The 14,205-nt window shown below is 56.4% G+C and overlaps 2 protein-coding genes across 2 annotated transcripts in view; one reads left to right on the forward strand and one right to left on the reverse strand.

The window, feature by feature from the left end:
• ACBD6 (acyl-CoA binding domain containing 6) overlaps positions 1-3,506 on the forward strand; it is a 74,277-nt gene extending 70,771 nt beyond the window's left edge. Inside the window, exons 7-9 of the mRNA XM_035333373.1 lie at positions 116-146; positions 3,031-3,206; positions 3,246-3,506. Coding sequence (XP_035189264.1) covers positions 116-146; positions 3,031-3,185 — 186 coding nt within the window. The 3' untranslated portion in view covers positions 3,186-3,206; positions 3,246-3,506. The remainder of the gene's footprint in view (positions 1-115; positions 147-3,030; positions 3,207-3,245) is intronic.
• Positions 3,507-5,758: 2,252 nt separating this feature from the next.
• Positions 5,759-14,205, reverse strand: part of LHX4 (LIM homeobox 4) — a 9,645-nt gene continuing 1,198 nt past the window's right edge. Inside the window, exons 2-6 of the mRNA XM_035333975.1 lie at positions 10,275-10,446; positions 7,875-8,077; positions 7,572-7,726; positions 6,817-6,988; positions 5,759-6,725 (exon numbers count right to left, since the gene is read on the reverse strand). Coding sequence (XP_035189866.1) covers positions 6,328-6,725; positions 6,817-6,988; positions 7,572-7,726; positions 7,875-8,077; positions 10,275-10,446 — 1,100 coding nt within the window. The 3' untranslated portion in view covers positions 5,759-6,327. The remainder of the gene's footprint in view (positions 6,726-6,816; positions 6,989-7,571; positions 7,727-7,874; positions 8,078-10,274; positions 10,447-14,205) is intronic.

Raw genomic sequence — 14,205 nt, forward strand, 5'->3', positions numbered from 1 at the left:
ATCTAGCCAATTAATACACTGCTGTGATTCACATTATTTATTGAAGGCTGGCATTTACTTCTAGCCACACAGCATTGCCCACACCTCTAAAATCAAGTCTCTGTCTCTCTTCCAGGACGGCGAAGGCCAGACTGCGCTCCATTATGGTAAGCTGCCCCTCGCCTTGGTGGTTCCCTCTTAACAGGATGGATTTGCAGCTGGAGCTACGTACAGAAAACAGATTTCAGCAGGAGCATCAGTAGGGAAGATGGGTTTGATTAACCAGTGGCTACGTCCACAAGGAATGTGGTCGTAACCTCCGAGTGTCCTGGTTACAGGCTGGTTTGGTGCCAGCTGAGAGCTTAACAGATTCTCTGTTGCCAAACCAAGCAGGGCGACGTTACAGCTTGCATCACTCCTACAACTACGTGCTGGTTAGATACGAGATTTTGTAGCAGTTCTTTTAATTGAAAGATTGTTCTATCCCTAAACGAGGAAAGTAGAGAGACTAAAGTGACACATGCAGTGCTGACGTACAGGGAATAGAAAAAAAAATCAATTTAATCTCTATCGTAATTTTTTCTCAAATTAAGACATATCCAGTTATTATTTTATACTCCCTCTCAGTGGCTGTCACTGTGTAATTAAGAGCGTACTTGTCATTCTGAAGTGTTTGTGCCTCTTTCTCTCTTGCTGATCTCTCCACAAGGACATTAGCAGGATGGCAAAATTGCTTTGTAGCCCATCGGTCCGAGACACAACACTTGGATCTGGAGCGAGACTACCAGATTCCCGGGCCCTTGAACCAAGACTGCAATTACAATAATGCAGGAGTGTTCCCCGTGTGATGTCTCCTGTAGGATGCTTCATTTTTCAAATTCATATCATTCTGACTGAAGCAGAAAATCTGCTGCTTGGTGCTGCGGTGTCTGGAGAGCAGCACTTTGGTGCCTTGGTCTCTGCCCAGCTCGTTCCGAATTTGGGGCCGGGTGTTTAACAAAAACTTAACTGATTTAATTAATATTATTTCAGAAGCAATTTCTCTGATCCACCTGGCCAGCTCTGATGTCTAAATAATGGGTTTTCCATTTTTTATTTTGAAATGTTGTGAGTGTTAAAGGACAATCTTCTCTTCCCTCAAGTGTTACCCCTGTAAGTCACCTGCAGGGAAGCCTCTGGGTCTCAAGCCCGTCTGGCCTGCAGGAGATTTCCTTCCCAGTTCCTTTATGTAGCAGATCTGGCCACAAATCACCCAAATCTCGAACCCGTTAAATGAGGCAATTGCTCTGATTGAAGCTGCTGCTGGCCTGAAACTGGGCTCGCCAAAAAGTTGATGCCAGCCAGCTCTGTAAGGGCTTCGTAACCGAGGCATTCATTGCAGCACAGGCACCAGAGCTGCAAGACCGGTGCCAGGCAGAACGCGGCCTCCCCTTTTATTCAAGCCTTTTCTGGGAAGGGTTAAGCCCCACGAGCGGCTGCTTTTAGGGTGTAGCCATCCCTTTTTATGAGTGAGCGCGGCCTGACAGCTGGCCTTGTGGCGACAGCTCTCCTGATTACAGCCGGCGTCGGACCTCAGGATGCACCGGGCTATAAATTCTGCCTCCTTCCACCCGTCAGGGTGCTGACCCTGGGTTTAAGCGGAGGTTAAGCAGAGGCCAGTGCTCAGCTGCCTCCCCAAGGCTCCTCTCGCCCATGGGACCGGCTGGGCACGAGCGTGGCCTCCCACTGAATGGCCTCCTGGTCTTTGCCACCCATCCATCCATCCATCCCTCCATCCATCCATCCACCCGCCCACAGGGAATACTAAAATCATTGCCGCTGCCGCTCCCAGAGGAAATCAAGGCTTCTCCGAGCACTCGCGGCCACGTGGCCGCGGGGTGGGCAGGCTCTCTATCCTCACGGGCGCTCTGTCTTCCTTGTAAAGCACCATCTGTTCGGCTCTGTCTGTGCCGTGGCAGGGCAGTGGGAGGGGACGCTGGAGGGAAAATAAATAATAAAAAAAAAAAGGAGAGAGAGAGAAAGAAATTCATCATCTGAACCCTGAGGATTAATGGAGTCGGAAGGCGAACTGCGCTGAATGAAAATTCATCTTCACCCTTGCTGGTGTCAGGGCTGCCACTCTGGCCATTGACAAATAGGGGTTCCCAGGGGGCGATAAATCCGCCCCCCCGGGGCACGCAGTCCCCGTCCCGGCGGGAGGAGGAGGACGGGCACCGCGGATGCCGCTGCCTTGGCATCCCTGGGCAGGTCCTTTTCCGCAGCCACCCCTGGGTGCTCCTTCCATCTGGGCTCCCCCATGTCCCTGCTGCCACCTGCTTCGTCACCAGTCCCGTCGCTTCCCTTTTTTATCTTTTTCCATCCAAGCTCCAATCGCAGGTTGAATTTATTTTAATTGAACGTTGCTGCTTGTCCCTTTGGGTCAGGACAAAAAAACTGCAGAGTAATGCAAAAGACACTCTAATTACTACGTTTAATGGCCAAAAAAAAAGCAATAGTCAGTTATGTTGTTAAAGTTATATAATAAAAATTAAAATATAAGATAATAAATATATATGACATTAATTATATGAAATATAATTAAAACCAAGAGACACCAATCTGACAGGAAGCCGCCTTCGCAGTCTTGTAGGGCAGATGGGGCCAGGACAGGGTTGGCTTCACGTGGGAAGGGGAGATGGAGCCACTGGGACTTTTGCTGGTGTTAGCCAGGCTCGGCTCTTCAGCGCTGAGGTTTCCTGCTTTTGTAACACCCGTTTTTTAACATGACATCCGTGCCCCTACCCGATGACCCCAGGGCGATGCCCCACAGGCCAGCAGCTCTGTGGGATGCCGGGGTTGGGATGCAGGACAAGGGAGGTTTCCAGGCCCGGTCTCCTCTTTCCCTCACACCATTAAATCCAAACACAAGCAGGGGTTGGATCATCCCCATTCCTGCCCCGGGACACCCAGGGGAAGTCACCAGCCACCGCGCTGGCCCAGGACCGCCACCGCCGATCCGGATCAGGCCTAGCACCATGACCCACTAAATATCCCTCCCCTTTCTCCCTGCAGCCGCCGCCTGTGAGTTTTTGGACATCGTGGAGCTGCTGCTGAAGTCGGGAGCCGACCCCACGCTGCGGGACCAGGAGGGCTGCCTGCCGGAGGAGGTGACGGACTGTAAGGCCATCACCTCGGCCCTGCGGCAGCACGCCGCCGGCGGGACCTAACGCGGGACGACGGACATCAAGGCCTGCAGCGAGGCCCCTGCCCTGAGACGGGCCGGGGAGGTTTTAGAGCACAGGGTCTGGGCTTTCGGGCGCGAAGGCTGGCCTCCCGCGGGCAGGACAGGATCAGGGTTGTGCATGCTCTGGCATTTATTGGTGTTCTGGGGGAGGGAGGGGAGAGAGGCCCGATGTTGTTTTACTGTGTTCACGGCCGCTCCTGCGCTGGCCAGGCGGCACCTGGCACGGCCTGGCCGCTCGGCTCTTCCCTTTGGGGCAAGGTTTATTTTTATTTTTGTTTTTATTTTCTCCTGGGTCCAAGCAAAGTATTATAAATAAAAACAAGCACAGCGTCGGGATGGTGCCTCCGCGTGTTTGCTTTGCAAGGCGTGACATGGCTCCTGGGAAGCCGTGGGGATGGATGCCCCCATCCCAGGGAAAAGAGGGCTGAAATACAGCGGGGCCATGCGGACTTCATGCGTCACAGCAGAATAAAACCCTCGGGTTGGGTTTTTTGGCTGACACTGATGGCATTTGCTGTGCTGGCTTGGCCTCCACCAGCACACATCGCTCACACACGGTGCATGGGGCAGGCAAAGACACAGCCCGGTGTCATGGCACAGCACGGGGCTGCTCCTCTGGCCTGGGGGGGTCCAGGCCCCCTGCCCTCTACGGGGAAGGTCAGCCCTTCTGCCCACCGACACCACAAAGGGAGCCTGGGCTTGATGGATGCACCAGGCAATAAAAACCTCTCTTAAACCCAGGATGGAAAGTGGTAGCGGCGAGGCCCCGGCTTTCAGGGAGCACATCTGGGGGCTCAGCACGCAGCCCTGGAGATGTTTATAGCACTTTAGATCTGTTTGTGAGGTTGGAGCCTTTCCAAAAAAAGCAGGGGGCTGGGGAGGGGGGAAGAGAAAGACATATATTATTGTTTATAATCTGCTTTATTCAGCCAAACCTTTTCCCCAACAGCCTTGCGGATTGCTGCTTAAATCCCCCGGTGCCTTTAACTACCGATACAGAAAGTGGTTAATGTGCATTCGGGCTAAGCTTGGCATCTACTCCGGGAAATCACTTTAATTGAGAAGCATTAAATGTTAAAATGATTAAAATATATAAAGCCAACACACCGGTGCCCACGGTGGGGCTCAGTGCCCCCAGCACCTCTCACCTGCACCCGCCTTGGGCGTTTTGGGGTGCCCGGGGGGCAGTGGCAGGGGTGGAGGTGCCCACCCTGAGTCCTCCCACCCTGCAAGAAGCAGCACGGCTGGTGTGCCGGATCCGTGCCAAGCTGCCAAAACTGGCATCACCCATCCCAGCCACCAGGATGCAGCCACCAGCTTAGCGAGGTTCCTCCGTGGGACAAGCTGAGGCCACCCCATCTCTGTGCCAGTCCTGGGGACCCCAGGCTCAACCTCACCCGGATTATTGCCCACTCACCATCCAGGGGGGCTGCATACGGCTGCTGAGCCACTGCCCCCCCAAGGTGGGGAAGAAAAGCCCAGAGACAGCAGCTGCTAAAGAGTGTCCCGAGTTTATTTTACATGGCGGGCCCTCGGTGCGGCGGGGCTGACCGTACACAGCTCATGCCATCGCGCAGGAGGCAGGGTACAAAGCAACGCCCCAGGCCCAAAGTTTGGGGAAGGGGGCAGGAGAGGGGGATGTTGTGTCTCCCCAAAGACGTGGCAATAAATAAGGTTTTATTCTTCAATTTTATTTTTTATTTTCTCTTTTTTTCCCAGGAAAGAAGACTCTCACTTTCTGGAACTGTACAAAATTTACACAGCGAGGGGAGGGGGGGATGTTTGGCCTTGTCAAGGGTGGGGGGCAGACAGCAAACAAGCACAGCCAGTGGGGACCCCCTGCAGGGGTTTTCCCCCCCTTGTCCCCCCTCCCCGCCATCCCAGGGCTCCCACCAGTGCCTGGCAAGGCCGGGAGCTTGGCACAGAGCAGCACCAAAGGGGGAGCACAGCAGGGGAGGCACATGGGTGCAGCACTGACACACCAAGCCAAGGGGCAAGGGAACGTCCTTGATGTGCTTTCTTCAGCTGAATGTTTAATTCTTATTCATTTATTTATTTTTTTTTCTCCCCTTAGCTTTCTGGGCTCTGGCAGCAGCCCGCACAACCCAGGGGCACCGAAGGCCCCCGCCACCAGCCAGGAGCATGCATAGGGCTGCAGCAGCACCGGGGATGCAGGGTGCTGAGCTGGCTTTCACCATCAGACCAAGTGCCTTCAGCCCGCTGCGTGCACGCACCCACGGGTGCCAAAACCACCCCCAGCCCCCCTCCATGCTGGCTGCACCCACACTCGGTCCTGGTACCTGGAGGGGGTGTGTGGCCGCGGCTCACCCCCGTATGCCCTTTGCTCCTCACCGTGCAGCTGACAAAATGCCCTTTTTCCCCTCTGTTTTTTGGGGAAGATTTTGCAATACCAGGAGCAAACAGGCTTGCCTCACCCCACTGCTCCCCACCACCTTTCGCCGTGTCCCCTCTCCCCGTGCCAGCCCCGTGCATCCTGGCCACGACCAATATTTTGGGCCTCTTGGGCTCGAGGCTTTTTTTTCCCCCGTTGTAATTCCTCTGTGCCACGCTCGTGAGGCACAGCCCGCAGCGATGCACCGCGAGCGCTCCTGCGCGCCCGGGGATAAATCATGGCCCCGCAGCCGCAGGGCGACAGCTCCGCTCCCACCCCGCTGCCGCCACCCAAGCCGGGAGCCAGCGGCATCACCCCCGGGAGGGGTCAAAAATAAACCCTTCTGCAATATAGACTTTGCCTTCCCTGATTGTCCTCCCTTCCCGCCACCATCCTGCCCGAGCACGTGGCTCTCCGCCGACACGGGGAGGGATGAGGCTGGAGTGGGGCCGGTGCCCCCCTTCCCCGCCGTGCCACCCTCACCTCCCTTGTGCTTACACCCAAAAGCATCTGGCCCCATCCCCACCAAGCCCTGGACATCACCGATGCCCTGGGGATGCCCCCATTTCCCCCCCACGTCCCCAAAAAGCCCTCCATGTCCGATTCCCACGGGAGATCCTGGCAACATCTCACGTCCCGGCGGGTGCCTCCGGCGGTGCTGCGTTTGCGGGCTGCTGGCGGAGGGGGTGGGAGCGGGTTTGCGAGGGGGGCCGGGGCGGGGGGCGAGCAGCGTTTAGAAGGGGGGGTGATCCATGTCGTCCAGCCAGGAGGCCGGGCTGGTGGGAAAGTCTGGGTACCCGACGCTGCTCCCCGTGGAGATGTCGGAGGTGGGCCCCCCCCCGGCCATGGCGCGCAGCGTCTGACTCACCCCCTGCGCCCCGTGTGCCACCAGCCCCAGGCCGCTGTCCATGGCGTAGTCCAGCCCGTTGAGCAAGGGCGGGTGGGACGGCAGGGACGAGATGGACGACGGCGACTGGGGGAGCCCGTAGGGGCTGCCGTCCCGCAAGTCCTGGTACGACTGTCCCGTCCCATCCATGGAGAAGCTGCCGTTCATCAACTGTCCGCCTGCCACGTCCCCGACGGTGCCGTAAACCCTGTTGGTGTGGCCGAGCTCGGAGAGGATCTGGTCTTCTGCCGGGGAGAGGGGGGAGAGCAGAGGGGGTGTCAGTGCGTGGAGAACCCCGTAGACACCCCCCGGCCCATCGCCCCTGGCCCCACTCACCACGGAAGCTGAGCTCGCTGTCGCTGACGCCGCAGTCCTCGGCCGAGCTCTCCTTCTCCAGCTTGCTGCCCCCGCGGCTCCGCTTGACGCTCTTGTAGAACTGCCCCCAGCGGTGCCGCCCCGCGTCCTTCTTCAGCCGCTTCTCCTTGGCCCGCCGGTTCTGGAACCACACCTGGGGCAGGCAACGGGGATGTCGGTGGCACTGCGGCACCCCCTCACCCAGCACCCAAACAGCCCAGCCCCGCACACCGGGACCCCCACAGCTCTGCACCCCAGCACCCCAGCTTCCAGGCTCCTGTGCAGCCCAGCAGCCCTGCAGTGCGGCACCCCAGCGTGCCACATCCGTGACACACAGCACCCCTGGCACGCCGGCATGCCAGCACCTGTTTGACCCTGCACCCCATTGCCATGGCACGCCAGCACCCCTGCAGCCCAGCACCCATACAGCCCAGCACCCCTGCAAACCAGCACCTCAGCCCTGCTGCAGCCCTGCATCCGCTCATCCCAAGACCCCCACAGCTCTGCCCCCCTGCTCCCAGGTTCCCATACAACAGAGCGTCCTTGCACCCCGGTATGCTGGCACCTGAGCTAGCCAGCACCCCGTCACCTCAGCATGCCAGCAGCCATGCAGCCTGGCACCCCTGCACCCCAGCACCCACGCAGCCCAGCAGCCTGCGACCCAGCACCCCGCAGCCCAGCACCCCCCTTGCTGGGACCAGCCTGTCATGGGGGCAGGGGGTCACCCTGGGGCTCACCTGCACCACCCTCATGTCCAGCCCCGTCTCGGAGGAGAGCTGCTCCCGCACGTGCCGGGCTGGCTTGGGGGAGTTCTTGTAGGCGTTCTTCAGCGTCTCCAGCTGCTTGGCCGTGATGGTGGTCCGGGGCCGCTTCGCCCCCGCCTCGGAGTCATCTGGGAGCAAACGAGCAGCGTGAGCATCCCCAAAACGTGCCTGGAGGAGCAGCCCCTGCCTAACGTGAAGCCCACCCGCTCCGGGACCAAAAAATCCTCAAAGCTGAGGCTGGAGGCAGGCGCGAGGTGCTCCGGGGGCCGTGCCTACCGTTCTGCTTGGCGGTCTCGTAGTCCTCCTTGCACACCAGCCTCCCGTCCTCCATCAGGTAGAACTCGTCGCCCGTGGCCAGCTGCCGGCTGCAGATGATGCAGGCGAAGCAGTGCAGGTGGTAGACGAAGTCCTGGGCTTTCCGCACCACCTGCGTGGGGGGGATGCCCTGCTGGCACGCCGTGCATTTGGTCCCGAAACGCCTGCAAGGACAAGCGGTGGCCCTGAGCCTTGGCCGGGGATGGGCACGGGTGGGCTCCGCTGCAATCGGGACGGGGCGGGGGTGGCTGGGAGAGGGGGCAGAGTTTAAACCAGCAATCAAGCTAATTATGCATGACACTTCACACGCCGGGGTTTTATCTTCTTCAGCATGAAAGACCGGCCTAATGGATCTGAGGAAGGTTTGATTTTAATGGTTCTTTTAACTAATGCTTATAGGCTGCCTGATTTCCCCTGCAAGGACAGTACATATTTCATCCACATTAATACCAAATAAATTAATTACACCGCCCCGCTAGCATGATGAATCCCAGATTAATTCAGAATGATGGGGCTCTTACACCATAATGACAGCCCGCTGGGTGCACCGGCCGTGCCGGCGTGGGGTGGGCGCGGGGCCCAGCACGCCTGCAAGGAGCCTGCAAGAATGGTGCACGGAGCTGCAAGGAACATGCAAGAGGTGCACAAGGAGTGTGCAGGAATAGTGCAAGGAGCAAAGAGCTTGGGCAGAGCTTGCATGGAGCGTGCAAGGAGTGTGCAACTAGTGTGCATCTCTCCCCCCCGGGCCACAGCCAGAAAGCAAGGGGTGCCATCGCTCCATGTGCACCCGCAGGACAGCAGGATGGGGCAGAGGGAGGGATGGACAGGACAGACACACTCCATTTCTCTGTGCCCAAGAGCAAGCCTGCAGAAGGGCACACTCATTGCACCAGCAAGGAACAGTGATTTGGGGAAAAAAAAAAAAAAAAAAAAAAAATCTGGCTTTTTTGGCAGCCCCAAAGAAGCCGGCCTGAAATCCCCACGTGCCCCACAGGTCACGGAGCCGGGGTCGAGGGGCAGGTGAAATAAAGGTGAAGCGAGCGGCCGCCGTGGAGCTATCGATCGGTGCGAAATAATCCAGGCGGGACCTAATCTGAGAACATCGCTGAGCTCCCGGCTCTAATTAACATCGATTACCCACACCTTTCGGGTGGCTATTTAAATGACTTTGAGATTAATAGTCTGGAGAACGTCACGGGGGGAACGCTACCACCAGGGCTGGGGCAGCCGCCAGCCCGCCTTGCAATCCCAGCGGCATTTTGCGCAGCGACTTTTGGCTGCCACAACAGCAAGGAGAAGGGGAATCTGCACAGCACCAGGGGCTGCTGGTGCCCCGGGGTGTACCCGTGGTGGTTTTGGCTTCCCAAGGGGCACAGAAGCCCCGCATCGAGCCCCCTGTGCCACTAAACCAGGGAAAGTCCTGCCTGGGGATTACGGCCGTGTAATCGCCATTTCGCGGTTTAGCCAGGGATGAGGGACTGGGCACGTGGCACGGCCCCCCTGGGGCTTGCAAGGGACAGGGACAGGGACACAGCCCCTGTCCCCGAGGCGCGGCAGCTCCTTGTTGGCCCGGCTCCATCACCTGAAGCAGGATCCGTCCCTCCTCCCCTCCGCTTCACGTCACAGCAGCCAACGCCAATGCACCCGCTGTGCCCGGCCCTGGTGCAACACCCGCTGCCAGCCCTGGGGAAAACTCCCAGATTTTGCCAACAATCATGGAATAAAGCATCTTTGCTGAAGAGTCCATTTTTTCCCTGGAAATGGGGTTTTCTTCCATGCAGGAGCCAGGGAAAGCACCAAGGAGGGTGCAGCACGCAGCCCAGGGGCTGATTGCAAAGCAGCAACAAAATGAAACGAGGTTTTTGCAAACCGGGAGCTAAATAAAAGGGAAAAAAATAAAAAAGGCAGGGAAAAAAAAAAAAAAAAAAAAAAAAAAAAAAAAAAAAAAAACGAGGGAAAAAATGGGGGGAAACGTAAAAAAAAAAAATAAAAGCAAAGGGAGAGAAGCGGCATCAGCAGAGCCCCGGAGCAGGCAGCGCTGCGCCTTGCACGGGTGGCTCCTGCCCTCTAGCTCCCAGCACCGCGGGGCCGCCAACTGAGACCAATTCGGGCTGCAAAATGTAACAGAGCCGGGCAGGGAGCGCGAGAGGGAGCTGGGTCCTTAGGGTTAAATCCTGACAAACAGCACCCAGCCTGGGGCAGCCGGGAAGCAGCAACAGTGCCTTTTCCTAAGCACTTGGTCATGAAAAAAAATACAGATAGGACAAACAAAAAAGAGGAAAAAAATGGAGAAATTATGCTTTAAATTGGTGTGTGTGCTTGCCTGCTTTGCTGGCGGGGTTTTTGGGGCGCTGTACTCACTTGAAGAAGTCTTCCTTGCAGTAGACGCTGCCGGCGCGGGCGAAGCAGCGGTCGGCCAGCTGCATCTGGCAGTCGGCGCACTTGAGGCAGGAGCTGTGCCAGTGCCGGTCCAGCACCTTCAGGATGAACTTGTCCAGGATGTGCTGGTTGCAGCCGGCGCACTGGGGGATTTCTGGGGGGGGGGGATGGAGAGAAAAGCAGCGTCAGCCCCCCCGCTGGCTGCTCCCTGCCTGCACCCCGGTTTCCTGCTCTCTGCCACCTGTTTGCCGCGCCAGGAGCAGGGACTGAAGCCTCTTCCCAGCTGGCATCGAGGAATAGATTTCCAAAATTTGTTCCCACATGGACGAACGTCTCTTCCTCCCCTCCTTGCTCCCACTTCACCCCGAGGACCGTGCGTGCCCGGTTTCCCCCCTGCTGGGGCTGCAGGCTCGCCCGCCGTCTCCCAGCCGCATGTTGCGGATCCCCGGCGCTGGAAAGGGGCTGAAGCGAGCGGGGGCTCCAGCCGGAGGGGGGGGATGGGGGGGGGGGTTATAACCCTGCGGGGGGTGCGACGCGTCCCCGTCCTCCTCTGCAGCCCCCCTGCTGCAGGAGGATGCGTGTGAGTGTGAGGCACTGCACATACAGCATCTTCCCCTGCAGATCTGGAGAGCCGGGTGTCTCTCTCTCTCTCTCTACCTGACCGTAGTTCGGAATAACCAGGAGGGGCTGTGAAAGTCTGCAGGAGATTGCCTGGTAAAAGCCATGCACGGAACGCTGACACGCACGCATGAAAGAAGATTGATTTTGGGGGGGGAAAAAAAAAAAAAAAAAAAAACAACTCACGCTCATAGCTGGAGATGCTCCCGCAGCAGCCCTGCCTCCCCTCCCGCCGGTGCCAGCAGAGCGGCTCACAGTGGATATCTGGGCTGCTGGGGGGATTTTTTTTCTGGCCACCACAAATCCCCTGTGGGATTAGGAGCCGCTCGGCTGGCCCCGGAGCAGCCGCCGGGCGATCGCCTTCGCCCCGCGCTCCCCAGCGCTGCTGTGCCCTGGGCGCACGGGGAGAGGGACGGGCAGCGGGGAACGGGACCCGAGGGCGAGGGGGGAAACGGAGCGAGGGGTGGGGAAGGGGGGAAGGAAGGGAGAGGGGAATAAAAGGGGGAAAGGAAAGGAAAGGAAAGGAAAGGAAAGGAAAGGAAAGGAAAGGAAAGGAAAGGAAAGGAAAGGAAAGGAAAGGAAAGGAAAGGAGACAAAAATGAAGAAAAGAGAAAAGAAAAAAAAAGAAAAAAAAAGAAAAAGGGGAAGGGAGAAGGAAAAGGGGGAAGGGAAGGAACAGAAATGACAAAAAGAGAGGAATTAAAAGGTAAAGAGAAAAAAAGGAAAATATATATATATATAAAAGGAAAAGAAAAGGTGAAAAGAAAGGAAGAAAGGAACGGAAAAGATGAAAAGAAAGGAAAGGAAAAGGGAAAAAGAACAGAAAATAAAATGGAAAAATAAAAGGTGAAAAGAAAGGAAAATAAAAGTGAGAAAGAAAAAGAAAATGGCAGACAGGAAAAGAAAAGGGAAATGAAATGAAAAGGAAAAAGAAAGGAAAAGAAAAGGAAAAGAAAAGGGAAAAATAAATGAAAAGAAAAGGGAAAAAGAAAGGAAAAGAAAAGAAAAAGAAAAGGGAAAAATAAAGGAAAAGAAAAGGGAAAAAGAAAGGAAAAGAAAATAAAAAGAAAAGGGAAAAAAGGGAATGCAAAAGGGGAAAAGAAAAGGTGAAAAGAGGGGAAAATAAAATGACAAATAAAGGAAAAGGGAAAAAAGACAGGAAAATAAAAGGGAAAAAATACAGGGAAAAAAGGAAAGACAGGAAAAGAAAAGGGAAAAATGAACATAAAGAAAATGGAAAAACAGAAAAAGAAAAGGGGGAAAAGAAAGAAAGAAAGAAAGAAAGAAAGAAAGAAAGAAAGAAAGAAAGAAGTTAAAAAAATAATAATGGGGAAAAAGAAAGGAAAAGGGCACAGTAGGAAATTATATCATTACAGTCTAAACCAAACCAACATTATTTAAAAATACTTTGGGGTTACTGACAAGTCTGTCAAGTGAAGCCAGCTTATTTTATAATTCTCGAGGGCAGATAAGTTACAGTCCCAGTGGCCTTCGGGCCGTATTTATGGCTGGCATTTAAGCCCGTGTCACATTAACAGCACGAGGATGAATAAAACCCCGCACACGCAGGTCCCGCAGTCCCTCTCCCTGCTTGTTTTGGGACTGCACCCAACTTCTCGCCCTCCCTTGCACCTTTCTCACCACTGGCACAGCCCGACCCCAGATTTTGGGGTCCCAGTTCCATCCGGACCCTGCTCCAGAGACACCCCAGCACCGTCGGCGTGTGCCCGCCTGCGGCGCAACCCCAGCCCCAGAGCGGCCGGGTCGGTGGCACTGAAAAGTGAATTATCTCACTTATCTCATAACCATACGTGCTGGTTTACGAAATGTGATTTATGTGCATGTTTATTTGGCTGGACGGGGAGGTAGAGGTGCTCGGAAGCCAGCAGCCGGAGGTGTCTCGCCCGCGAAGGCAGCGGCACGGCTTCGTGTCAACAAGCAAACAACCGCGATGGGTAGTACAATGCCTGCCTCCAAATTGCCAGGGGAAAAATAAACACGCATTTGAAAATAAAATACAAAACAAAGCAAAACAAAATGAAATGAGACAAAACAAAATGGAACTAAACAAAAGGAAATAAATCAAACTAAAAACGAAACAAAATGAGCCAAAACAAAGAAAAACAAAGCAAAACAAAGCAAAGCAAAGCAAAGCAAAAACCGAGCCGAGGACCGGCTCTTGCCCGCGGGCTGCCCGGAGCCGCACGACGCTGCGGACCCCCGCGGACCCCCCCCACCCCGGGATGGGAGCACACGGAGCGGCCCCACGCATGGCACGGCCCCGCGGCGCCCCGCCAACCGCCCATGGTGGCGGTGACAACGCGGGGGGGGGGGGGGGGGGACAGTCCTGGTGCCACCATAGCCGCGTTCAGGCGATTAAAATATACATATATATATATATTATTTTATCGTTTCGGGAAAGGCTCCCCGCAACCCCGCGGCCTCAGCCTTGCAGCAGGACGTTAATAAATAGCGCTGTTAATCACGGCCGGCAATTAGCAAGAAGCACCCAGGGGCTGTGCCGGGTTTCTCCCGGATTTCCCCGCCCCGGGGGCAGCCCCTTGCCCCCCGGGAAGGCATCCCTGGGCAGGACTGAGCCCCGACATCGCGGTGCCACGGAGCCCGCTGGCTGCTCGCAGGGCTCAGCACCAGGCGATGAATTAATGACACGGCTTGGGCCCCCCAGGCGGCGGGGAGAACTCGGTGGCACGTATATGTGTGTGTGTGTATATATATGGACAGGGGCGTATAGCAAATAGGTATCCATTTGCCACCAGTTTCTGTGCTTAAAAAAATCAGAATAACAAAATCTCGTTTGATTTTTTTCCTGCTAATTCCCGCTGTACGGTTACAGGGGCAGTGGTGGAAGGGGAGGCTGGTGGCACCCCGAGGGGCCGGGTTGGGGGGGATAGGGGCCGTGCTGGGGGCTGAGTCTCCATTCGGGCACTTCGTTTATCCCTTGCTGCGGCGAGATTTTGGGGCCATAAACGCCGATTCCACGGCTCTGCCCCGGAGCTGTCATTTGGCTGCGGAGGGAGGTCAGGATGCGGCCGTGGGACAGAGCCCCGCTGCCCCGGGGGGGTTACAGGGGACGTGTAACGGCCTCCGGGCCGTGCCACGGGAACGAAAAGGGGCAAAACCGGGGAAACAGCCCAAAAAGCTGGTGCGAGGGGGTGAGCCGAGCCGTCGGGACCGGCACCGGTGGCGCACGGACACTGGCTGCGGACGGGTGACAGCGGCCGGACCGGGACAGGGGGGCGGTGGGGGGGGGGGTGCAGCGGGCACGGGAAGGAAA

This window comes from Oxyura jamaicensis, chromosome 8 (genome assembly GCF_011077185.1).
Source record: "Oxyura jamaicensis isolate SHBP4307 breed ruddy duck chromosome 8, BPBGC_Ojam_1.0, whole genome shotgun sequence".
NCBI lineage: Eukaryota > Metazoa > Chordata > Aves > Anseriformes > Anatidae > Oxyura > Oxyura jamaicensis.